The sequence below is a fragment of the Elephas maximus genome, chromosome 17 (genome assembly GCF_024166365.1).
Source record: "Elephas maximus indicus isolate mEleMax1 chromosome 17, mEleMax1 primary haplotype, whole genome shotgun sequence".
Lineage (NCBI taxonomy): Eukaryota > Metazoa > Chordata > Mammalia > Proboscidea > Elephantidae > Elephas > Elephas maximus.
Window position 1 is genome coordinate 48,946,502 of NC_064835.1, and position 25,523 is coordinate 48,972,024.

The 25,523-nt window shown below is 41.7% G+C and overlaps 1 protein-coding gene across 1 annotated transcript in view; it reads right to left on the reverse strand.

Annotated features, from left to right (window-relative positions):
- Positions 1-9,369: 9,369 nt before the first annotated feature.
- The window catches only part of USP39 (ubiquitin specific peptidase 39), a 35,244-nt gene continuing 19,090 nt past the window's right edge, over positions 9,370-25,523 (reverse strand). Inside the window, exons 10-13 of the mRNA XM_049856928.1 lie at positions 22,851-22,993; positions 12,458-12,593; positions 10,751-10,837; positions 9,370-9,866 (exon numbers count right to left, since the gene is read on the reverse strand). Of these exons, the coding sequence (XP_049712885.1) occupies positions 9,819-9,866; positions 10,751-10,837; positions 12,458-12,593; positions 22,851-22,993 (414 nt within the window). The 3' untranslated portion in view covers positions 9,370-9,818. The remainder of the gene's footprint in view (positions 9,867-10,750; positions 10,838-12,457; positions 12,594-22,850; positions 22,994-25,523) is intronic.

Consider the following 25,523-nt stretch of genomic DNA (forward strand, 5'->3'; position numbering starts at 1 on the left):
CAAGCGCCCACCTCCAGACTTCCAGTTAAGTACAAAAAAATTTAACATTGTTAGTCAGATACTTTTACTTAGAGACAAATGCATCCTAACTGACCTACCACCCCTGAGCTAACAAGAAGAGATAAGCAAGGCAGGGTCAAGATGGTGGAGTAATCAGATGCTTCCGGTGAACCCTCTTACAACAAACACCTAAAAAAACAAGTGAAACAATTACATTTGTTACAAGCTAGAAGCCCTGGCATGAAAGGCAAAGTCAGAAAATGGACTGAGCAGCAGGGGGAGGGAGAAACTATTCAGAAGCAGAGAGGAGTTACCGGACCTGAATCGCCAGGATCCCACAGACACCATTACCAGGAATGGTGGTAATGGGCTGGTGGTAGAGTTCGGCCGCAGTTTCCTCAGGGAGAAATAGTCAGCTGCACAGCCTTCTCACACCTCTGGACCCAGCGAACGGAGCTCTCAGCAAAAGGTAAGTACTTGCATATATTTTACTGCACCCCCAACCCTGAAGCTGGCTTCAGTGGCTGTCGATTTCCCTGGGCCTGAGATAGGTCTGCTTGTGTGCCCCAAGCCATTGTCCCGGCCTTGAAAAAGGAATAAACTCACAATTGGGGAAAAGATAATCTGCCAGCTCCACTAAGCTGGGGAGCTCAGGACACGAGCACTACTGTCAAGGCATAAATGGTCCATAGACTTTGAATACCTTTCCCCTCTGCAGGGACCTGTGTGCACCTATTTCAGAATTGGCCCTTGTTGGCAGACTGCAACTGTTTCAGCTGTGCAGTAGAGGTGGGTGATTGATGTTTGACACTGCTTTGCCTATTAAACAGGGTTCTCACCTACCCACATCAGGGGCCTAAGGACGGGGTGGCTCCACTCAGGTCACCCACCCACCCACGACAGGGGTACAAGGATAACTGGAACCTCCCGGTCCTTACAACCAACAGCATTGAGTGCCCAAGGTCCATCTGTAGAACTCACCCACCTGTGTGCTCTAGGGAACAGGGACATACTTTTCTCACAGACACTCAGGGGACAGTTCTCAGCCCCATGCCTTGTTCAGAACGAGATCCCGTTGCGACCAGATACTGGTACCTACACCAATCCCTCCTTCCCCTCTAAGACTGTAAGACAGAGCCTGTACCACACACTTGACTACCAACTACCTGGACACCTGAGCTGAGGCCATACAAGAAAAGTGAATGGACTCCTAGGCTCATATACCTGGTAACAGCTCTAGCCATCTGGTGACAGGGCATTAGAGATTCAAAGGCGAAAATCCTCAAGCTAGCTCACTCAAGCAACCTACTGGACATATCAAAACAAAACAAAGCAAGAAGCTAGGGTACAGTAAGCAAACATAAAGTAATACAATAACTTATAAATGAAACGGAGACAAGAGTCAATATCAAAACAGATAAAGAAGCAAACCATGATCACTTCAACAAGTTCTCAAAATAAAGAATCAAGGGATCTTCTGGATGACGGCACCTTCCTGCAATTACCAGATGCGGAATATAAAAGATTAATATACAGCATGCTTCAAGATATCAGCAAGGAGATCAGGCAGTGTGCAGAACAAGCCAAGAAACACACAGATAAAGCAGTTGGAGAAATTAAAAAGGTTATTCAAGAACATAATGAAAAATTTAATACGCTCCAAGAATCCATAGAGAAACAGCAATCAGAAATTCAGAAGATTAACAATAAAATTAAAGAATTATACAACTCAATAGAAAGTCACAGGAGCAAAATTGAACAAGTGGAAGGCAGAATTGGTGAGCTTGAAGATAAGGCACTCAGCACCAATATATTTGAAGAAAAATCAGATAAAAGAATTAAAAAAAAATGAAGAAACCTTAAAAATCATGTGGGACTCTATCAAGAGAAATAACCTACAACTGATTGGAATACCAGAACAGGGAGGGATAACAGAAAACACAGAGAGAATTGTTGAAGATTTGCTGGCAGAAAACATCCCTGATATCGTGAAAGATGACAAGATATCTATCCAAGATGCTCTTTGAACTCCACATAAAGTAGATCTCAAAAGAAAAGTCACCAAGACATATTATAATCAAACTTGCCAAAACCAAAGATAAACAGAGAATTTTAAGAGCAGCCAGGGATAAATGAAAAGTCACCTACAAAGGAGAGTCAATAAGAATAAACTCTGACTACTCGGCAGAAACCATGCAGGCAAGAAGGCAATGGGATAACTTATATAAAGCACTAAAGGAAAAAAATTGCTAGCCAAGAATCATATATCCAGCAAAACTGTCTCTCAAATATGAAGGTGAAATTAGGACATTTCCAGATAGACAGAAGTCTAGCGAATTCATAAAAACCAAACCAAAACTACAAGAAATACTAAAGGGAGTTTTTGGTTAGAAAATCAGTAATATCAGGTAACAACTCAAGATTACAACACTAGACAAAGCAATGAGATCTCAACCCAAACAGAGAAATCACAAAAATAAATCAAGATAAAAAAAGGCTCAAAACAGGGAAACAGCAATGTTATTCTGTAAAAGAAGGTAACATTAAAACAATAAAGAGGGATACAGATCATTCACATGGAGAGGACGACAAGGCAATATAAACAAATAAAAGCTAGGTTTAAACATAGAAAAACAGGGGTAAATATTAAGGTAACCACAAAGGAGACTATTCTACTCATCAAAATAAAATAAAAGAAATACAGACTCAGCAGAAACGAAATCAACAACAAATGAGAGGAAAAGACAATACATAAACTACTCAGCACAAAAAATTAAGTGGGAAAAGGAAACTGTCAACAACACATGAAAAAAGACATCAAAATGACAGCACTAAACTCATACCTATCCATAATTACACTGAATGTAAATGGACTAAATGCACCAATAAAGAGACAGAGTGGCAGAATGGATTAAAAAACATGATCTGTCTATATGCTGCCTACAAGAGACACACCTTAGACTTAGAGACACAAACAAAAACTCAAAGGATGGAAAAAAATATATCAAGCAAACAACAATCAAAAAAGAGCAGAGTGGCAATATTAATTTCTGACAAAAGAGACTTTAAAGTTAAATCCACCACAAAGGATAAGGACACTATATAATGATCAAAGGGACAATATACCAGGAGGATATAACCATATTAAATATTTATGCACCCAATGACAGAGCTGCAAGATACATAAAACAAACTCTAACAGCACTGAAAAGTGAGACAGACAGCACCACAATTATAGTATGAGGCTTCAACACAGCACTTTCAGTGAAGGCCAAGACATCCAGAAAGAAGCTCAATAAAGACACAGAAGATCTAAATGCTACAATCAACCAACTTGACCTCAAAGACATATACACAACACTACACCCAGCAACAGCCAAGTATACTTTCTTTTCTAGTGCACATGGAACATTCTCTAGAATAGACCACGTATTAGGTCATAAAGCAAGCTTGAGCAGAATCCAAAACACTGAAATATTACAAAGCATCTTCTCTGACCATAAGACCATAAAAGTAGAAATCAATAACAGAAAAGGGAGGGAAAAGAAATCAAACACTTAGAACTGAACAATACCCCGCTCAAAAAAGAGTGGGTTATAGAAGACATTAAGGGCAGAATAAAGAAATTCATAGAGTCTAATGAGAATGAAAACATTTCTATCAGAACCTTTGGGACACAGCAAAAGCAGTGCTCAGAGGTAAATTTATATGTCAATACATGCACACATCCTAAAAGAATAAAGGGCCAAAATCAAAGATTTACCTCTACAACTTGAACAAACAGAATGAGAGCAATAGAAGAAAGCAAATAATAAAAATTACAGCAGAATTAAATAGAAAACAGAAAAACAATTGAGTTAACAAGACCAAAAGCGGGTTCTTTGAAAAAAAATAACAAAATTGTTAAACCCTTGGTCACATTGACAAAAGAAAAACAGGAGAGGAAGCAAATAACCCAAATAAGAAATGAGATGGATGATATTACAACACACCCAACTGAAATTAAAAAAATCATATCAGATTACCATGAAAAACTGTACTCTAACAAATTTGAAAACCTAGAAGAAATGGATGACTTTCTAGAAACACATTATCTAACTAAGCTAACACAAATAGAGGTAGAACAACTAAATAAACCCATAACAAAAGAAGAGATTGAAAAGGTAATTTAAAAACTCCCAACAAAAAAAAGCTCTGGCCCAGACAGCTTCACTGCAGAGTTCTACCAAACTTTCAGAGAAGAGTTAACACCACTACTACTAAAGGTATTTCAGAGCATAGAAAAGGGCAGAATACTCTCAAACTCATTCTATGAAGCCAGCACATCCTTGATACCAAAACCAGGTAAAGGCACCACACACACACAAAAAAATACAGACCTATATCCCTCATGAACTTAGATGCAAAAATCCTCAACAAAATTCTAACCAATAGAATTCAACAACATATCAAAAAAATAATTCACCATGACCAAGTGGGATTCACACCAGGTATGCAGGGATGGTTCAACATTAGAAAAACAATTAATGTAATCCATCATACAAATAAAAGACAAGAACCAAATGATCTTATCAATTTATGCAGAAAAGGCATTTGACAAAGTTCAACACCCATTCATCATAAAAACTCTCAGCAAAATAGGAAGAGAAGGAAAATTCCTCAACATAATAAAGGACATTTATACAAAGCCAAAAGCCAACATCATCCTAAATGGAGAGAGTCTGAAAGCATTGCCCTTGAGATAGGAACCCGACAAGGATGCCCTTTATCACCACTCTCATTCAACATTGTGCTGGAGGTCCTAGCCAGAGCAATTAGGCTAGATAAAGAAATAAAGAGCATCCAGATTGGTAAGGAAGAAGTCAAAGTACCTCTATTTGCAAATGACATGATCTTATACACAGAAAACCCTAAGGAATCCTCCAGAAAACTACTGAAACTAAGAGAAGAGTTCAGCAGAGTATCAGGATACAAAACAAACATACGAAAATCTGTTCGATTCCTCTACACCAACAAAAAAGAACATCGAAGAGGAAATCGCCAAATCAATGCCATTTACAGTAGCCCTCAAGAAGAAAAAATACTTAGGAATAAATCTTACCAGAGATGTAAAAGACCTATACAAAGAAAACTACAAGACACTACTGCAAGAAACCAAAACGGACCTACATAAGTGGAAAAACATACCTTGCTCATGCATAGGAAGTCTTAACATCATAAGAATGTCTATTCTACCAAAAGCCATCTAAAGATACAATGCAATTCTGATCCAAATTCCAATGACATTTTTTAATGAGATGGAGAAACAAATCACCAACTTCATATGGAAGGGAAAGAGGCCCCAGATAAGTAAAGCATTACTGAAAAAGAAGAACAAAGTGGGAGGCCTCATACTACCCGATTTTAGAACCTATTATACCGCCACAGTAGTCACAACAGCCTGGTACTGGTCCAACAACAGAAACATAGACCAAAGGAACAGAATTGAGAATCCAGATATAAATCAATCCACATATGTGCAGTTGATATTTGACAAAGGCCCCAAAACAGTTAAATAATGAAAAGACAGTCTCTTTAACAATTAGTGCTGGCATAACTGGATATCCATCTGCAAAAAAATGAAACAAGACCCATACCTCACACCATGCACAAAAACTAACTCAAAATGGATCAAAGACCTAAATAATATAAAATCTAAAATGATAAAGATCATGGAAGAAAAAATAGGGACACTAGGAGCCCTAATACATGGCATAAACAAAACATTACTAACACTGCACAAACACCAGAAAAGAAACGAGATAACTGGGAGCCCCTAAAAATCAAACACCTATGCTCATCCAAACACTTCACCAAAAGACTAAGAAGATTACCTACAGGCTGGGGAAAAGTTTTTAGCAATGACATATCCGATCAGCGCCTGATCTCTAAAATCTACATCATACTGCAAAGACTCAACTACAAAAAGACAAATAACCAATTAAAAATGGACAAAGGATATGAACAGTCGCTTCACTAAAGAAGACATTCAGGTAGCTAACAGATACGTGAAGAATGCTCACGATCATTAGGCATTAGAGAAATGTAAATCAAAAGTACAGTGAGATTCCATCTCGCTCCAACAAGGCTGGTGTTAATCCAAAAAGCACAAAATAATAAATGTTGGAGAGCTTGTGGAGAGACTGGAACACTTACACGTTACTGGTGGAAATGTAAAATGGTACAAACATTTTGGAAATCGATTTGGCACTTCCTTCAAAAGCTAGAAATAGAACTACCATACGATCCAGAAATCCCACTCCTTGGAATATATCCTAGAGAAATAAGAGCCTTTACACAAACAGATACATGCACACCCTGTTCACTGCAACACTGTTTACAATAGCAAAAAGATGGAAGCAACCAAGATGCCCATCAATGGATGAATGGATAAAAAAATTACGGTATATTCACACATGGAATACTACACATTAATAAAGGACAATGATTAATCTGTGAAACATTTCATAAGATGAAGGAATCTGGGAGGCATTACGCTGAGTGAAATTAGTTGCAAAAGGACAAATATTATATGAGACCACTATTGTAAGAACTCAAGAAATAGTTTTAAATAAAGAAAATAGTCTTTGGTAGTTATGAGAGTTGGATCAAGGGAGGGAGGGGGTATTCACTAATTAGAAAGTAGACGAGAAGTATTTTAGGTGAAGGGAAGGACAACACACAATACAGGAGAGGTCAGCACAATTGGACTAAACCAAAAAGCAGTTTCCTGAATAAATTGAACACTTCTAAGGCCAGCGTAGCAGGAGCAGGTGTTTGGGGACCATGGTTTCAGGGGACATCTAAGTCAACTGGCATAATAAAATCTATTATGAAAACATTCTGCATCTCACTTTGGAGAGTGGTGTCTGGGGTCTTAAACGCTAGCAAGTGGCCACCTGAGATGCATCAGTGTGTCTCAACCCACCTGGAGCAAAGAAGAATGTAGAACACCAAAAAACACAAGGTAATTATGAGCCCAAGAGACAGAAAGAACCACATAAACCAGAGACTACATCAGCCTGAGACCAGAACTAGATGGTTCCCAGCTATAACCAAAGACTGCCCTGACAGGGAACACAACAGAGAACCCCTGAGGGAGCAGGAGAACAGTGGGATGCAGACCCCAAATTCTCATAAGACCAGACTTAATGGTCTGACTGAGACTAGGACCCCAGAGGTCATGGTCCCCAGACCTCCTGTTAGCCCAAGACAGGAACCATTCCCAAAGCCAACTCTTCAGACAGGGATTGCACTGGACTATGGGACAGAAAATGATAATGGTGAAGAACGAGCTTCATGGATCAAGTAGACACATGAGGCTTTGTGGGCAACTCCTGTCTGGAGTGGAGATGAGAAGGCAAAGGGGGTCAGAAGCTGGTCGAATGGACATGAAAATACAGAGTGGAGGGAAGAAGTGTGCTGCTTCATTAGGGGAAGAGCAATTAGGAGTATACAGCAAGGTGTATATAAATTTTTGTATGAGAGACTGACTTGATTTGTAAACTTTCACTTAAAGCACAATAAAAATTTTTGTAAAAAAGAGACACGTGCCATGCCCACCAGATAACACACAGTAGGGTAGACAGTTTGTGAGGATTAAAAAAAAATCCTTCCCACTTGTCATAGATTGTGTCCCCCCAAAAATGTGTTAACTTGGTTAGGCCATGATTCCCAGTATTTTGTGGTTGTCCTCCATTTTGTGATTGTAATATTATGTTAAAGAGGATTAGGGTGGGATTATAACACCACCCTTACTCAGGTCACCTCCACGATCCAGTAATAAAGGGCATTTCCCTAGGATGTGGCCTGAACCACTTTTTTTTTTTTTTTAATAATTTTTACTGCGCTTTAAGTGAAAGTTTACAAATCAAGTCAGTCTCTCACCCAAAAACCCATATACACCTTGCTACACACTCCCAATTACTCTCCCCCTAATGAGACAGCCTGCTCTCTCCCTCCACTCTCTCTTTTTGTGTCCTTTTCGCCAGCTTCTAACCCCCTCCGCCCTCTCATCTCCCCTCCAGGCAGGAGATGCCAACATAGTCTCAAGTGTCCACCTGATCCAAGAAGCTCACTCCTCACCAGCATCCCTCTCCAACCCATTGTCCAGTCCAATCCATGTCTGAAGAGTTGGCTTTGGGAATGGTTCCTGTCCTGGGCCAGCAGAAGGTACAGTAGCCATGACCACCAGGGTCCTTCCAGTCTCAGTCAGACCATTAAGTCTGGTCTTATGAGAATTTGGGGTCTGCATCCCACTGTTCTCCTGCTCCCTCAGGGGTCCTCTGTTGTGTTCCCTGTCAGGGCAGTCATCGGTTATAGCCAGGCACCATCTAGTTCTTCTGGTCTCAGGCTGATGTAGTCTCTGGTTCATGTGCCCCTTTCTGTCTCTTGGGCTCGTAATCACCTTGTGTCCTTGGTGTTCTTCATTCTCCTTTGATCCAGGTGGGTTGAGACACATTGATGCATCTTAGATGGCTGCTTGCAAGTGTTTAAGACCCCAGACACCACTCTCCAAAGTGGGACGCAGAATGTTTTCTTAATAGAGTTTATTATGCTAAGTGACTTAGATGTCCCCTGAAACAATGGTCCCCAGACTCCTGCTCCTGCTACGATGGCCTTCGAAGCATTCAGTTTATTCAGGAAACTTTGCTTTTGGTTTAGTCCAACTAGGCCTGCACCACCTTTTATCTCTCAAGAGATAAAAAGAAAGGGAAGCAAGCACATATTTGGGGACCTCATACCACCAAGAAAGCAGCACTAGGAGCAGAGCTTGTCCTTTGGACCCAGGGTCCCTGTCCTGAAAAGCTCCTCAACCAGGGGAAGACTAAGGGCAATGACCTTCCTCCAGAGCCAAAAGAGAGAGAAAGCCTTCCCCTGGAGCTGACAACCTGAATTTGGACTTATAACCTACTAGACTGTGAGAGAATAAATTTCTCTTTGTTAAAGCCATCCACTTGTGGTATTTCTGTTATAGCAGCACTAGATGACTAAGACACCACTAAACAAATTAGTGAAGAATGTTTACCTTGAGATAGCACTCTTGTAGAGCACTGTCTATATGAGCTTAAACTGACAAAAGTTCATCTAAAGCACAGATGGGAACTTTAAGGGGTAGAGATCCTAAATCAACTGTGATGAAACAACGTGGGTAGACAGCGAGAACAGTGACACAGTGTGATGTAATCAATGCCATTCAACTGCTTGTATAGAAACTGTGAATGGATGTATGTTTACTTGTAAATTTTGCCACCAAGAATAAGTATTTTAAAAAATATACCCTTCCCTTAGGCTGCCTAAGAGAAAAATAAAACAAGAGGCTAGTTTAAAAACAGAAATATATTTAATCCAAAAACACATCAAGAAATGAAAGGAACCCCAGGAGAATCATCTACCTGTAATAGGTGAAAGATATGACCAGCTTCAAGCTCTTATTCCTAAAATCCTGAGGCTTGATGCTTAAAAGAAATTACCTTGTCCTTCAGATCCTTCAGATACTCCCAGACACTCAGAAATAAATTACACATGTTTTTAAGAGTTCTGGCCTGCTGAAGCTAGAAGGAAGCCAGACAGGAAGGAGAAGGGAGCTTCAATCTACAATAAATTGATCAAAAACTAGCTGGGTGACGGCACAAAGCCATCCCAGGAGGGCAGCCCTGACATTCTGATGTGAGCCAGAATCCGGAAAAATCAGGCTGCCCAAAGAACCCGCAGCATCAGTACTCTCATTTGCAGTCTTCAGCCAAAAGCACCCCAGAGCAAATTCCTAGACTCATCCTTCAAGCCCCCTGCTGGTTGGTTTCATCATTATCTCGGCACTTCCATATCTGTAAGATGAATACAACAGACATTTAGGAGCTGGTCTAGGAGACATTCAATCAACAAAAATTTATCAAGTATCTTCTGTGCCAGGCAGTGGACAACCTTTACCCCACTTACATATCTGCTAAGTAAGTTCCAGGAAACTGACTCATAACCTTTCAGAAAATTCCCTTCATTCAATTTTCATTTTCCACCCTTCCTCACCCTTCTTTACTTCCCTTTCCAAATTCCCTTTCTAAGAAGACTCATGGCCAAGCCTACAACCTTAGACAAGCCACTACCGAGAGAAAGGAGTCATCTCCAAAAAGTGAGGTGTCTTTTACAAAGCTCTAGTTCTTTCTTAGTCTCAATCTTCCTTCTTTTCCCAGGTATCAGGGCAGTTACAAAAGAGAAGATAGCAATCCTATCTTCCATGGGCTCTCAATTCAATGGAGAAGGCAAACAGGTAAGATAATATGGTCAGTACTCTAATAACAGCATGTAGAGAGTGCTGTGGGTCATAGAGAAGAGTGCTAACTTTGCCTGACGACCTGGGGAAGACTTCAGAGACAACGCCCAGCTGGCCTCCCTGATGATTCCAGACTCCTCTTCTGTGGAACCAGACCACACGCCTCTCCAGACTCACCTGGCTGTAAACACAACTCTTCTTCCTTATTCATAAATCCTCCATGCTTCTCTGCTTCTCTTCTTTTCTGAAAATTTCTGCTTAACTTTCCAGGCCTCACCACACCAGCGCCTCTCAACAGGCATCCATCTATCTAAGGTAGAGTACCTCACTCTCTCCCACCCCACTTCCTGACATCTCCCACATCATTCCTCATGGGTTCCCACATCCCACCTCTGAGGCCTTGTCATGCTAACCCCTCCACCAAGTCTGAGACCAACCCACCTGAATGTACGCCTCTGACAGCGTGATCATCTGGGGAAGGATGTCAGTCACCTGGAGGTCTTGTAATTCATACCACTTGCCCGTCCCCTGCAAAGAGTGGGCAGGGCTGGGTTAGTCTGTTCCCTAAAACCAAGGGTGCAGAAGGAAGAGATCGCAGCCAAAAGTTAGAAAAATCAGAAGAAAGGACACTAGACCGTTACCCAGCAAGAGCCACAAATAAAAGGTGTAGGACCTCTGCTGAGCATCACTGCATTTAGAGTTTTTGGTGTGCTGATCTCAATCCCATTTGAGGATTCACTGAAGTACAGTGGAGTCAAATGTCTTTTCAGGAGGATTCAAGGGGACAATAAAGAGGAAAAGAAGAAGCCTTCTACTCCTCAAATAAGACTTCTCCACGTTCAGAGATGACAGGCTAGACAACTCACTGACGTGTACAGTGTAGCTGGAAGGAGAACCTACACGTGCACAACCCTACCCCCACTCCAGAGAGCAAAAGCAACTGATACACAAGAAAGTGTCTCTGATGGACAATTCCATCGTTCTAACCTGCTTCCTTTTGGCCTACAAACTACTGCTGCACATACAGCAAAACCTGCCTAACTTCATGCTTCCAGGAACAAGGGGAGAAAGAGGCTTCTTCTGGATTATGGCAGAGGCACTTCTGGAAGCCCACCTACCTCACTCCTCCAAACATCTTGGAAATGTCAACATGGATATTCCAGATACTTCGGGTATTCCGATATTTCAGAATATGGATAACATAAGCAATTTCCTTTCATGGTTCAAGGCCTGGTTATGAACATGGGCTTTGAAGCCAGCTCTACTGACTTCAGATAAGTTACTCAAACTCTTTGGGCCTAGGTTTCCTCGTCTGTAAAAAGATGACACTGACTGACCTCAGAAGTGTGTTTCAAGGATATAAATGCAGTAACATAAATTAAGCACTTGGTGTCATGTCCAGCACATAGTAAAATACTTTATAAATCAAAACCTACGGTTCCATAAACAACCAATCAAATTATAACCTGTGCTAATAATCTGGATGGTACCAAACACATCTTAAGAACCTGCTTCATCCTTTTCAGCCTGAGACAAACACGTAAAATGTTTTAGCTGAAACGGAGCCTCTAGACAGTGCTTCACAAGCTTTAATTTCATACAAATCAGAGGATCTTGTTAAAATACAGATTCTGATTTAGTGCTTTGGGTGGGACCTGAGATTCTGCATTTTGAACAAGCTCCCAGATGATGTCAATGCTGCTGGTCCACTGGTCCCACTCTGAGTGGCGAGGCTACAGTCTCAAACAGTGGCCCTCAAACTTGGCTGCACCTCAGAATCTCCCAGGGAACTTCAAAATATCACGATGCCCTGGTTCCACCTCCAGATACTCTAACGCAGGGTTTCTCAACCTCAACACTGATTGTATTTTGGGCCAGCCAACTCTTTGCTGTGGGGGACTGTCCTGTGCACTGTCAGGTATTTAGCAGCAACCCTGGCCTCCATCCTGGAATTGGTCTGGGCTGGTGCCCAGGTATAAGGATTTTAAAAAGTTCCCCATGTGAGTTCAATGTACGGCTAAAACTAAGAACCACTGTCTCAGCCACGGACAGCTCCATTATCTGCAGAGCCCCAAAGCCAAGAAAGGGCAAACTGAAGGGAACTGCCCTCGGAAGTGCCAAAGGCTCTTGCCACCCACTGCCACTCACGTGATGGAGTACGTGGATCCGGTAGGAGCCCTCTGAGGGCTTGCCGTCGTGCACAATGTTGGCGATGAGGTCATAGGTGGTATTCTTGTGTACTGCCTGTACTTCTTCAGACAAGTATTCTCTCAGATCCACATTTCTGGTGGAGATAAAAATACAACCAGGATATCAGACAAAGGCTGTGAGGTTAGGGAAACTTTCCCACACACACTGACCACAAAGCTGTTGAACCTTATTTGAAGACCCTAATCCTAGACAGGCTTGCAGAGCCATGAAAGCCCAGGTTTGTGGGAATTCACATAATTTGCCATAAAAACGAGGCTTTTTACTAGAAAGAGAGGCCCTGTGGGAAACACATATTTTAAAAGCAAGTCCAACAGTCCAAAGTTCAGGAACTGGAGTCATCCCAACCTGAATGGGAGACCAGGCTCTGCCACTTCGGAGCCATGAGATTCAGCATGTTCTATGACATGAGAATGAGAGTATGGTCTCCATAGGCCTCCTACAAGTATGTGCAGGTAAGCATTAAGTGAGACAACAGGTGTGATCCATCTCACCACTGTCCCAGCTGGGAGTTCGGCTGCAGTGTTCAGTCAAGCCTGGTCTTTGGTCCCAGGTCATGAAAGGCCCAGCCACGTGATTACGCAGGCTGCCACAGTGTGTAGTGACTGTAACAATCTCAATGTGACAAATCAGCCAGAGTGAATTTTTTTCTCCTTTTCTTTCCTGGGACTCTGCTTCTTCATTTGGTTGTTCTTCTCTTAAGTAAGTGACAGAAACTCACCCAAGTTAGCCTAAGCACAAAAGGGCAATTTATCGAAAGTTTCTTAGGTGCGGAATGAGCTGGAACCAGGCACTGGAGAAGCAGCGGGATCCAAGGGACCTCCTTACGCTCTTTTCTGCTTCCCTTTACACGCTAGCTCCATTCTCCCTGCTTCTGCAGCCTGGCTTTCTCCTCTCCTCTCTGTGTATGTGACACACCTTGGCCACTCCATCACTTCCACATTTCTCAGGTCTAGTTGCCAAAAGAAATCACTGACTAGGTTCCTTCAATTAGGATTTAAAGAAACAGATTTATTTTTAATATCTGAGCATTCACTTTCAAATGTAGAAAATCATTCTTGATGTGCTTGGAGTAAAATCTCCTTCTATACATCAGCTGAAGTACAAATGTATACTGGTTATTACAAATAACATGCTGTAATAAATGCTTCTTGTGAAGACTGTACAAAAACAAGAAATCAAAACAGCCTGGTACTGGTACAATGACAGACACATAGATCAATGGAACAGAATTGAGAACCCAGAAGTAAATCCATCCATCTACAGGCAGCTGACTTTCAACAAGGGGTCAAAGTCCATTCAACAGGGAAGAAACAGTCTCTTTAACAAATAGAGCTAGCAAAACTAGGTATCATTTGCATAAAAATGAAGCAGGGTCTGAATGAAGTAAGTCGATCACAAAAGGACAAATATTGTATGAGACCACTATTATAAAGTAACAATAAAAGGTTTATACACACAGAAAAAACAACATTCTTTGATGGTTACGAGGGGGGGTGACATAGAATATTACCAAATAGACGGAAGACACGTGTTAATATTGGTGAACAGAAATGCAATACACTATGGGTGAAGTCAGCACAACATGACCAAGGCAAGAAAGGACACTGAGAGGAACACAAGAATTAAGCTCAACTACAGTGACTACCATAGCATACACAATCTTGAACCAATAGTATTAACAAACGATAATCTACAAATGGATACTTAGGTAGGCAGATATGCCAAGAGGTGTGGGAGGGTGTAAGGGAGCACGTCCACCAGCAGATACAGGTGTGATGGTGGATATGTCTACATACATGACTGCAGGTGCTCCTCATACATCAATACAGACAAAAGAGCACACAAGGGGCACAGCCAGGGAAACCTCTTAGAAATAACCAAACACCTTGCGGGATGAAGCTCCCAGGCTCCAAGACAAAGGGCCACAGACCCAGAGAACATCTATATCAACTGGCACAACATAGTTCATAAAGACAATGTTCTGCACACTACCTTGGCGAGTAGCATCTGGGGTCTTAAAGCCTTACAAGTAGTCATCTGAGATCCAACTATTGGCCTCTTCTCATCCGGAGTAAAGGACTACAAGCTATTGAATGGGAATCTAATTTGTACCGTAAACTTTCACCTAATATGCAATTAAAAAAAAAAAAAAAAAGGAACAGGATCCATACCTCACACCATACACAAAAACTAACTCAAAATGGATCAAAGAGGGCTCAGGGTTGTAGGGACCATAGTCTCAAGGGACATCTTGCTCAACTGGCATCACGTAGTTTACAAAGAAAATGTTCTACATTCTACTTCAGAGTAGCGTCTGGGGTCTTAAAACCCTTCAGCAGCCATTCAAGATATTCCACTGGTCTCACCCCATCTGGAGCAAGAGAGAATGAAGAAACCTAAAGACACAAGGGAAAGATTAGTCCAAAGGACTAATGGACCACAACTACCACAGCCTCCACCAGACTTAGTCCAGCACAAGTAGAGGGTGCTTGGCTACCACCCCTGACTGCTCTGATAGGGATCACAATACAGGGTCCCAGACAGAGCTGGAGAAAAACGTAGAACAAAATTCTAACTCACAAAAAAAGACCAGACTTACTGGCCTGACAGAGACTGGAGAAACCCTGAGTGTATGGCCCCTGGATACCCTTTTAGCTCAGTAATGAAGTCACTCCTAAGGTTCATCCTTGATCTAAAGATTAGACAGGCCCATAAAACAAAACGAGACTACAAGGGACACACCAGTCCAGGGGCAAGGACTAGCAGGCAGAAGAGAACAGGAAAGCTGGTAATAGGGAACCCAAGGTCAAGAAGAGAGAGTGCTGACATGTTGTGGGGCTGTTGACCAATGTCATAAATCAGTATGTGTGGTAACTGTTTAATGAGAAGCTAGTTTGTTCTGTAAACCTTCATCTAAGGTACAATAAAAAATAAAAATTTTTTTTTAAATCTGAAAAAAAAAATTAAAAAAAGGATCAAAGACCTAAACGTTAAAGCTAAAACTATAAAGTTCCCAGAAGATAACATATGGACAAAACTACGTTGTTAGGTGTCACTGAGTTGGTTCCGACTCATAGCAACTCTATGTGCAAGAGGACGAAACACCGCCCAGTTGTTATGGATTGAGCAACCGTATGTGCAAGAGGACGAAACACCGCCCAGTTGTTATGGATTGAGCAACCCTATGTGCAAGAGGACGAAACACTGCCCAGTTGTTATGGATTGAGTTGTGTCCCCCAAAAAGGTGTGTCAACTTGGCTAGGCCATGGTTCCCAGGATTGTGTGACTGTCCAGGATTGTGTCATCTGATGTGGTTTTCCTATGTGTTATAAATCCTACCTCTATGCTGGTTGGTTGTATGATGTTAATGAGGCAGGATTAGAGGCATTTATGTTACTGAGGCAGGACTTAATCTACAAGATTAGGTTGTACCTTGAGTCAATCTCTTTTGAGCTATAAAAGAGAGAAGCGAGCAGAAAGACCGGGGGATAAGAATGAAAAACCAGGAGAGGAATGAGTCCTTTGGACCCAGGGTCCCTGTGCTAAGAAGCTCCTAGACCTGGGGAAGATTGATGACAAGGACCTTCCTCCAGAGCTGACAGAGAGAGAAAGCTTCTCCCTGGAGCTGACTGATGTCCTGAATTTGGACTTACCCTAAACTGTGAGAGAATAAATTTCTCTTTGTTAAAGCCAACCACTTGTGGTCCTTCTGTTATAGCAGCACTAGATAACTAAGACACCAGTCCTGCACCGTCCTCACTACTGTTGGTATTTTTGAGCCTACCGTTGTGGCCACTGTGTCAATCCATCTTGTTGAAGGTATCCCTCTTTTTCGCTGACCCTCTACTTTACTAAGCATGATATCCTCCTCCAGGGCCTGATCCCTCCTGACAACAAGATCAAAGTAGGTGAGATGTAGTGTCGCCATCCCCGTTTCTAAGGAGTATTCCAGCTGTACTTCTTCTAAGACAGATTTGTTAGTTCTTCTGGCAGTCCCATGGCATATTCAGCATTGTTGCCAACACCATAATTCAAAGCTGTGAATTCTTCGGTTGTCCTTATTCCCTGTTCGCTTTTGCGTGCATATGAGGCGACTGAAAATACCATGGCTTGGATCTGGCACGCCTTAGTCTGAAAGGTGACATTTTTGCTTTTTAACACTTCAAAGAGATCTTTTGCCGCAGATTTGCCCAGTGCAATGTGTCTTTTAATTTCCCGACTACAGCTTCCATGGGCGTTGATTGTGGATCCAAGTAAAATGAAATCCTTGACAACTTCAATATTTTCTCTATTTATCACAGTGTTGCTCATTGGTTCAGTTGTGAGTATTTCTATTTTCTTTATGTTGAGGTGCAATCCATAATGAAGGCTGTAGTCTTTGATCCTCATCAGTAAGTGCTTCAAGTTCTTGCTTTCAGCAAGTAAGCTTGTGTCATCCACATATTGCATATTGTTAATGAGTCTTTCACCAATCTTGATGCTGCATTCTTCTCCATACAGTCCAGCTTCTCAGATTATTTGTGCAGCATACAGACTGAATAAGTATGGTAAAAGGATACAACCCTGACGCACACCTTTCTTGATTTTAAACCACACAGTATTCCCTTGTTCTGTTCAAATTACGAAACTCAGGGAGCTAATTTTTTGGAGAAATAGACTATCAAACACAACTACAAATGCATGAACAACAGAAGACAAATTCGGTAACTGGGACCTCATAAAAATTAAATAATTATGCTTATCAAAAGACTTTATCAAAAGAATAAAAAGAGAACCTACAGACTGGGAAAAATTCCTTGAGACCCACATATCTAATAAGGGTCTAACCTTCAAACTTTATAGAAAACTTCAACAACTCAACAACAAAAAGACAAATAATCCTATCCAAAAAAAAAAAGGCAAAGGACATGAACAGATACTTTACCAAAGAGGACATTCAAGCAGCTAACAAACAGATGAAAAGATACTCACGGGTCACTAGCTATTGGAGAGTTGCAAATCAAAACTACAATGAGATACCATCTTAACCTGCAAAAATCGCAATGATCAAAAAACCAGGAAACAACAATTCTGGTGAAGTTGGGGGGAGACTGGAACTTTTATACACTGCTGGTGGGATTTATAAAATGGTATAACCACTATGGAAAACAGTATGGCATTTCCTCAAAAGGCTAGAAATAGAAATATCTTACAATCCAGCAATCCCACTCCTAGGTATATACCCTAGAGATCTAAGAGCAATGACACAAGTAGACATATACACAACCATGTTCGCTGCAGCATTATTCACAATAGTAAAAAGACAGAAACAACCTCAATACCCATCAACAGATGAATGGATAAACAAATTATGGCACATACAACAGAATACTAGGCAGCTATAAAGAATAATGATGAGTTCCTGAAACATAATGTAGATGAATCAAGCAGACATTATACTAAGTGGAATAAGTCAATCACAAAAGGACAAACATTGCATGGTCTCACTTTTACAAAAAGACAAGAATAGGTATACACACAGATAGCAACTGTTCTTTGATGGCTACCAGGGACAGGAGGGAAGGGAGGGGAATCCCTTTCTAGATAGTAGACACCTACTGTATTTGATGATGGGAAAGGCAATAGCCAATATGAGTGAAGAATGCACAACTTGACGAAGGTAAATGATAACAGTACAAAGAACCCAAGAATAAAAGACAATTTTGGTAAATGCTGTAACATATACAATTTTGCAACAAAATAACAACCAAAAAATATCTGTGTGGTTACACAGGGAGATATGTATCTGTATATGTGTATAGGAAGGCACATGTTGAGTATATGGGCATACATGTATAGGTGTACCTGTACCTGATAGCTGTGGCCATCAACTCAATTCCAAATTATAGTGACCCTATAGGACAGAACAGAACTATCCCACAGGGCCTCCAAGGCTGTAATCCTTTCTGAAGCAGGCTGCCACACACATATGTACATACATGTTCGTGTGTGCTGCAAATATATTCATACATATAACAAAGCACACAGGGGGCACAATTGTGAATACCTTCCAGACATAACTAAAGACCTCGCAGGTTTGGTTTACTGGGTTTGAAGGCTTAGGACCATAGTCTCAGGGGACATCTTCGTCAAACGGCATAACACAACTCATAAATATACTGTTACATCTTATTTTGGTGAGTACTGTCTGGGGTCTTAAAAGCTTACAGGCAGCCACCTAAGACAAAACTATTGGTCTGTACTCATCTGGAGAAAAAGAGAATGAAGGAAATCAGAGACTCAAAGAAGAAACTATAGGACTAACAGCTCACACGAACCACAGCCTCATCTATCCTGAGGCCACAAGAAATAGATGGTGCCGGGCTACCACTAACAACTGTTCTGACCAGGGACACAATAGATGGTCCTGGACAGAATGGGAGAAAAACGTAGAACAAACCTCAAATTCCTAAAAAAGGCCAGACTTACTGGACCAGTAGAGATTAGCGGATCCCCCAAGACTATCACCCTGAAATATCCTTTAAACTTAGAACATAACCCACTCCTGGTAAGTCACCTTTCAGCCAAATAATAGACTGGCTCATAAAATAAGCAGTATCACCCATGAGTGCTGTGATCCTTTAAATAATCACCTATGTGAAACCAAACAGTCAACATTTACCATAAAGCAAAGATGAGAAGGTAAGGAAGGGCAAGGAAACTCAAGCAATGGAAACAGAACAGCCAGAACGGAAATAATGAGAATGCTGACACACTGTGAAAATATAACCAACATCACTGAACAATATGTAGAGAAATTGTTAAAGAGGAACCTAATTTGTTGTGTAAACTTTCACCCAAAATGCAATTTAAAAAAAAATTAAGAATTTCCAAATAGGGAAATAGATTGACAGCTAACAAAAATATTAAGACTATGTAAGCTGCATAATTTTATCTTAAATTTTTATTGTGCTTTAAGTGAAAGTTTACAAATCAAGTCAGCCAGCCCCTCACACAAAACCTTATATATACCTTGCTTAAAAAAAAAAAAAAACCACTGCCGTTGAGTTGATTCTGACTCATAGCGACCCTATAGGACAGAGCAGAATTGCCCCGTAGAGTTTCCAAGGAGTGCCTGGCGGATATACCTTGCTACATCCTCCCAATTGCTCTCCCCGTAATGAGACAGCCTGCTCCCTCCCTCCACTCTCTCTTTTCGTGTCCATTTCACCAGCTTCTAACCCCCTCTACCCTCTCATCTCCCCTCCAGGCAGGAGATGCCAACGTGGTCTCAAGTGTCCACCTGATCCAAGAAGCTCACTCCTCACCAGCATCCCTCTCCTACCCACTGTCCAGTCCAATCCCTGTCTAAAGTAACTGCATAATTTTAGGAAAAATATACCTTTTTCAGCCTACAAATATTTTATAAGGTAGAATAAAAGAGATACCATATTTCTCTCCGATTAGAGGTTAGAATTGTTTGATGTGCTACCATTCTTAACAGGCAACAAAATAATACTGTATCTGGACGTGTTCACAAGAAAGCACTAACATGGTTCCTTCCAGAGGGAGGGTGGGAGACAATGTTATACATATACACACACACACAGAGATGTATGTATGCATATATATATAACATTGTTTCCCTTCCACCTTCCCTCTGGGAAGATGTGTGGCCCTTTGACTTTTAGACTACATGACAACATCACCTGTTCAAAAATACAAAAGTTTTTAATGTATTAATAAACACAACTTTGTTCCAACTTCTTTATGTGGCTAGCTTTCTAGGTGTTGGCAATAGCCACTGATTTCTACAGACTGACAGTATCTCATATATAATACAGTGGGGTTGCAAGATATATTCATTAATAAAGACAATTTAGGTATGAGTCTTAAGAAATCCATGTGAGCTCTACATAGCCAAACTGCCTGTCAGCTGCTAAATACTGACTTCCCATGAAACTGTCTCCTAAGCTTTAAAAACAGCTGTCAAGACTTGCCTGAACAAGTCCCAGAAAAATCTTCAAGAGTATTTACATTCAAGTTTTCATGACTGAACCAAAATGGTTCCAGTGGCAAAGGAATGAATGTTAACATGTTTAATCACTTGTTTTAGAAAACAGGCAAAGGAGCAAATCATAGTCATCTCCCAACCAACAACAGTCTGAGAGAATGACAACTCATTAGCCAGAAGTGAAGCTTTTCTGTTCACAGGTTTTAACCTGTGCTCCAAAAACCCTACCTCCCAAAGAGCAGAGGGCACCTAATCACAACAAGTTTGGTAAATCTCTGATAAAACGAGGATGTTTATGAATAAAACGCAGGAGAATTAGGTACATAAAGGTTCCAGTTCAGGAAGTGGGGATTACCATATTACCCTGAAAGGGATTTCTTTAGCGCAGATGCCCAGAATCACTCTCATGCTTTGATGCTCTCTAAAGCTGACTAGTGAAGAAGTAATCTTTTCCTCAACTTATCCAAAGCAAGCTTTCTGGAGGACAAACTACTGAAGTCAGTAACCAAAACTCCAAATGCAACTGGGGGCAAAATAAACAAAGCGCATGCTCGATACAAAAGAAGCTGTGGTGTAAGGAGGTTCCCACAGCAGACCAGGAACTGAGGTCAACACACAGTCAGTCCTCCTTCCCCTGGAGGGCTCAACACAGTCAGTCCTCCTTCCTCTGGAGGGCTCAACACACAGTTGGTCCTCTTTCTTCTGGAGGGCAGCCCTGGAGTCAAGAGCATTGCTTCGTAACAGGAACAGAGAGATGACTGTGGCAATTCACCCGAGTCCAGTTCTGAACCATTTCACAGACTTGAAAAGAAAGACCCTTTGTGGTCTCCCTCAATGTTGCAGAGAGGCTTGCGTGTCCCCTATTTCCCTCTACCTGTCACATGAACAAGATGCTAGTGAAGAACAAGAAAAGTGTGGGAAAAGAGAAAAGAAATTCTCCTACAATGCTCATCACAAAGGCTTTCTCTCCTGCTCTCCCACCCACTGTTCTCAGCTTCTTCCTGATCATGAGATCCAGAAATAACAAAACATCATACCTGGAAGGATCCTGAAAGTTTATCCAGTCCAAACCCTTCATTCCACCCATGACAGAATACATATACGCAAATGGCCTGCCCAAGGTTCCACAAGCAGGGAGGCCCGGATCCCAGGCCTCTTTAATTTTAGAAACTACTCTTAGACCCAACACAGAATTAAGAACTGGAGCTGTTTTCAAAGGAGGAATCGGCAGTGCTGGTATAGCCTGAGAAACTGGGAAGATGCGGGGAGATAGCGGGAGGAATGAAAGAGGAGATAAGCATTTGTCCACTACAGCTCCCAAACCACTTTGCAAAGATAAAAGAAATACTGAGCTAAACATGGTGTTCATCCCATCATAAAAAACCAAAACCCATTGCTGTCAAGTCGATTCTGACTCATAGTGACCCTACAAGACAGAGGAGAACTGCCCCGTAGAGTTTCCAAGGGGCACCTGGTGGATTCGAACTGTCAACCTTTTGGTTAGCAGCTGTAGCTCTTAACCACTATGCCACCAGAGTTTCCCAGCCCATCACATATCCATTAAAATCCTTCTCACTAACAAACACAGGGCTTTCCCCTCGCCATATTCACCCATTTGCACAGACCCATGTTTCTTCCTGACTGCTCTGTCACCAGGTTTCTCCATGACCTCACAAAAACATCCTCTTCAAGTGTGAAAAACTGCACCTCTTGAGAAGTGAATGCCACCTGTCTACCCCCTGAAGGGGTCTTACAGGAGCTTTCTGAGTTAGAAGGTAGTAGAAGTACCTGATACGACTCCTCCCAATTTCCCACTAAAATACTCATAAGACCATATATCAAAATATATGTCAATAGGGAGAAACTGAGGACGTTCTGGGTTTTACCCTCTGGGGAAAAAAACAAGCCAGATCGACCAAGGCAGGCAGGACAAATGTGGCGTCACCCCCGTATGCAAGCCTACCTACAGCATGCAAGAAGGTGCATGGCCTGCAAATAGATGGACAGACGTATCTGCTTGGGACTACCTTCCAAGCCAGGCAGAATGCCACCTGTCCTACTGCTCCTTCATCACTGCTCTTCCTTATACCACAAGACTGTAATTCCCAGCAAGCAACAGGACAGAAGGTGAAAGTGAGACTGCGTCCAGGTAAACATCTGTCTTCATGGTCCTTGTATCCCTTCAATAAAAGCCCTGAATTTATGTAATACAAGTAGGCTCTGTTCCTTGCAATTTCCAACTAAGACAGTCTAAAACTTATAGTGATACAAAAATATGAAAAAAAAAAATTCAGGTTCACTCCCCCTAAGAGGAAAGTGAAGCGGGGTGATACCCACGTAATAGGAAAGTTGACAATAGTTGGATTCTTCTCCACAAAGAAGTTGTTCTTAGTGAATCTCTTAATACAAAAGATCAGATATGGTGGCAGCTTGGTGAGCTGGAAGCGCTTCAGGAAGTTCTCCTTGTAAGTCTTATATTCCTAGAGAGAGAAAAGAAAATTATCAAATTAGCACTGGAACTGAAGCAGGGGCATGAGTATTGGTTTGTTTTGTTTGTTTCTGTCTTGCCTTGGTTTCTTTAATGCAATTTTGCCTTGCACTTACGATTCAGAAGTCAGCTGATCCCAGAAACTGTGTAAAAGTTTAAGGAGGATCAGCAATCCAGCTAAGGCTGTGTTTCAGCCAGCACATGATTAAACTGCTGAATGCTAACCACAGTAACATGGATACCACGTTCTACAAGGAAAACAACTGTCAAGTGAATAAGAGATTTGTTTAAAGCTATGGAAGCAAACCATGATAGCCTCACTTATTCCAAATAAGGAAGAACTTCCTGACCATTAGGTGAGTGCGCCCATGGAGCAGGTGCTGGTGAAGCAGATAGGAGCTCCTGATCACTGAGGGTATTCTAGCAGAGGTGATGGCTGACCTCCCACCTCCTTCCCTGTCAAAGGTCCCATGGTTCTAGGGTCAAGTGCAGTCTGTCAGGCAACACTGACTGATGGCTAGCTCATCATGCATGAGGTAGAATGCTGGGGACCGAGGACATCCCCTAAGCTTCAAGGCTAGTGAACATGAATTTGTTTTTCCTGAACACAAATGCAATTTAGTAAAGTACAAACTAAGAGATATACCCCAAATGTCCTCAACTGATGAACGGATAAATATGGTATACCCATACAACTGAATATTAATCAGCCACAAAAAGGAATAAAGTAGTGATGTTGTTGTTGTTATTGTTGTTAGGTGCTGTCGAGTTGGTTCCGACTCATAGCGACCCTATGTACAACAGAATGAAACACTGCCCAGTCCTGCACCATCCTTGAACAATCGTTGTTATGCTTGAGCTCATTGTTGCAGCCACTGTGTCAATCCACCTTGTCGAAGGTCTTCCTCTCTTCCGCTGAGCCTGTACTCTGCCAAGCATGATGTCCTTCTCCAGGGACTGATCCCTCCTGAAAACACGTCCAAAGTATGTAAGACGCAGTCTCGCCATCCTTGCTTCTAAGGACCATTCTGGTTGTACTTCTTCCAAGACAGGTCTGTTCGTTCTTTTGGCAGTCCATGGTATGCTCAATATTCTTCGCCAGCACAATTCAAAGGCACCAATTCTTCTTCTGTCTTCCTTATTCATTGTCCAGCTTTCACATGCATATGATGTGATTGAAAACACCACGGCTTGGGTCAGGTGCACCTTAAGTCTTCAAGGTGACATCTTTGCTCTTCAACACTTTAAAGAGGTCCTTCGCAGCAGATTTACCCAATGCGATGCGTCGTTTGATTTCCTGACTGCTGCTTCCATGGCTGTTTTTTGTGGATCCAAGTAAAAGGAAACCCTTGACAACTTCAATCTTTTCTCTGTTTCTCATGACTAACGCTGACTGCAGTGATGGTTGCACATATCTAAGGATGCACCAAAAACCACTGAATTGTGCACTTTAAACAGGTGAGTTGTAGAACATGTGAATTATATTTCAATAAAGCTATTACTTTAAAAGATGAAGTAAATGCCAAGAGCCTTCACTACCATTTTTATCTACTAACAAGCTGACATCAAGAAACAGTACTCTAACTACCTCAGACTAGTGGAAAAAGGACAGAGGAGATTTAACACCTAAATGTTGTCAGAGCCGAACCTACAGACACTTCCCAGGGGTTCACTAGAAAAGATGGTGGGCGCCTGAGTCATCCCCAAGCTGAACTGGAAAGGGTTTCAGCAGGGCTGTCGGCACCATGATCACACAGCAGGAGCAACTTGCCTTCAGCCTGACACATTACAGCACTGCTGTTGATCAAGTTCACTGGTTTCAAAGTTTGATTTGTATGTAATCTATAAATTTGTTACAGCTTTAAACTTGTTGAAAAGCTGTTAAGTATGAGGAGTGTATACCAACATTTATGTTGGTACTAATTTGAGTAATATTAAGAACAAATTTAAACTGATACTGAGGGTCCATGGGAATATTAATACTACTTAAGTCTGAAAAAGCAGTGATAACAGGCACCAAGTGGTATAGCCGACTCAGAGGAAAGATCTGTGTAAGATTTCCAGCTGTGTCACTTAAAACCATTAAGAGAAAGAAACTGGGCTGCATGTACCCTAACACCTCTTTCACCCCCCAAAAATGACAGAAGTCTAAGAAACTGGTTAGACATTTAGGTATCACTGTTAACTATCTGCGGTCACCCAGACCTTGTTTTGCTTATTATGCTTGCTAACAAGACCCAACGACTAATAGATTGTGACAAAAAAGGTAATGGAGGCTTAGGGGTAGGGGGTGTCTTAGATACTTCTTGAGATAGCTGCCCACCTCACAGTTCCCCCTTCTCAAGGCAAGACCCCCATACACAGGGCCCTTGACCGGGGAGGACACCTGATCCAAACTGACCTCCTGACTCTCTCCCAGGAACACACAGTGGAGTGGCACAGAGGCTGAAAGTGGCTGAGATCAGGGTAATGGCAGATCAGCAAGCGATATCAACAGACCACCACTTCTGGGAACCCAGTCA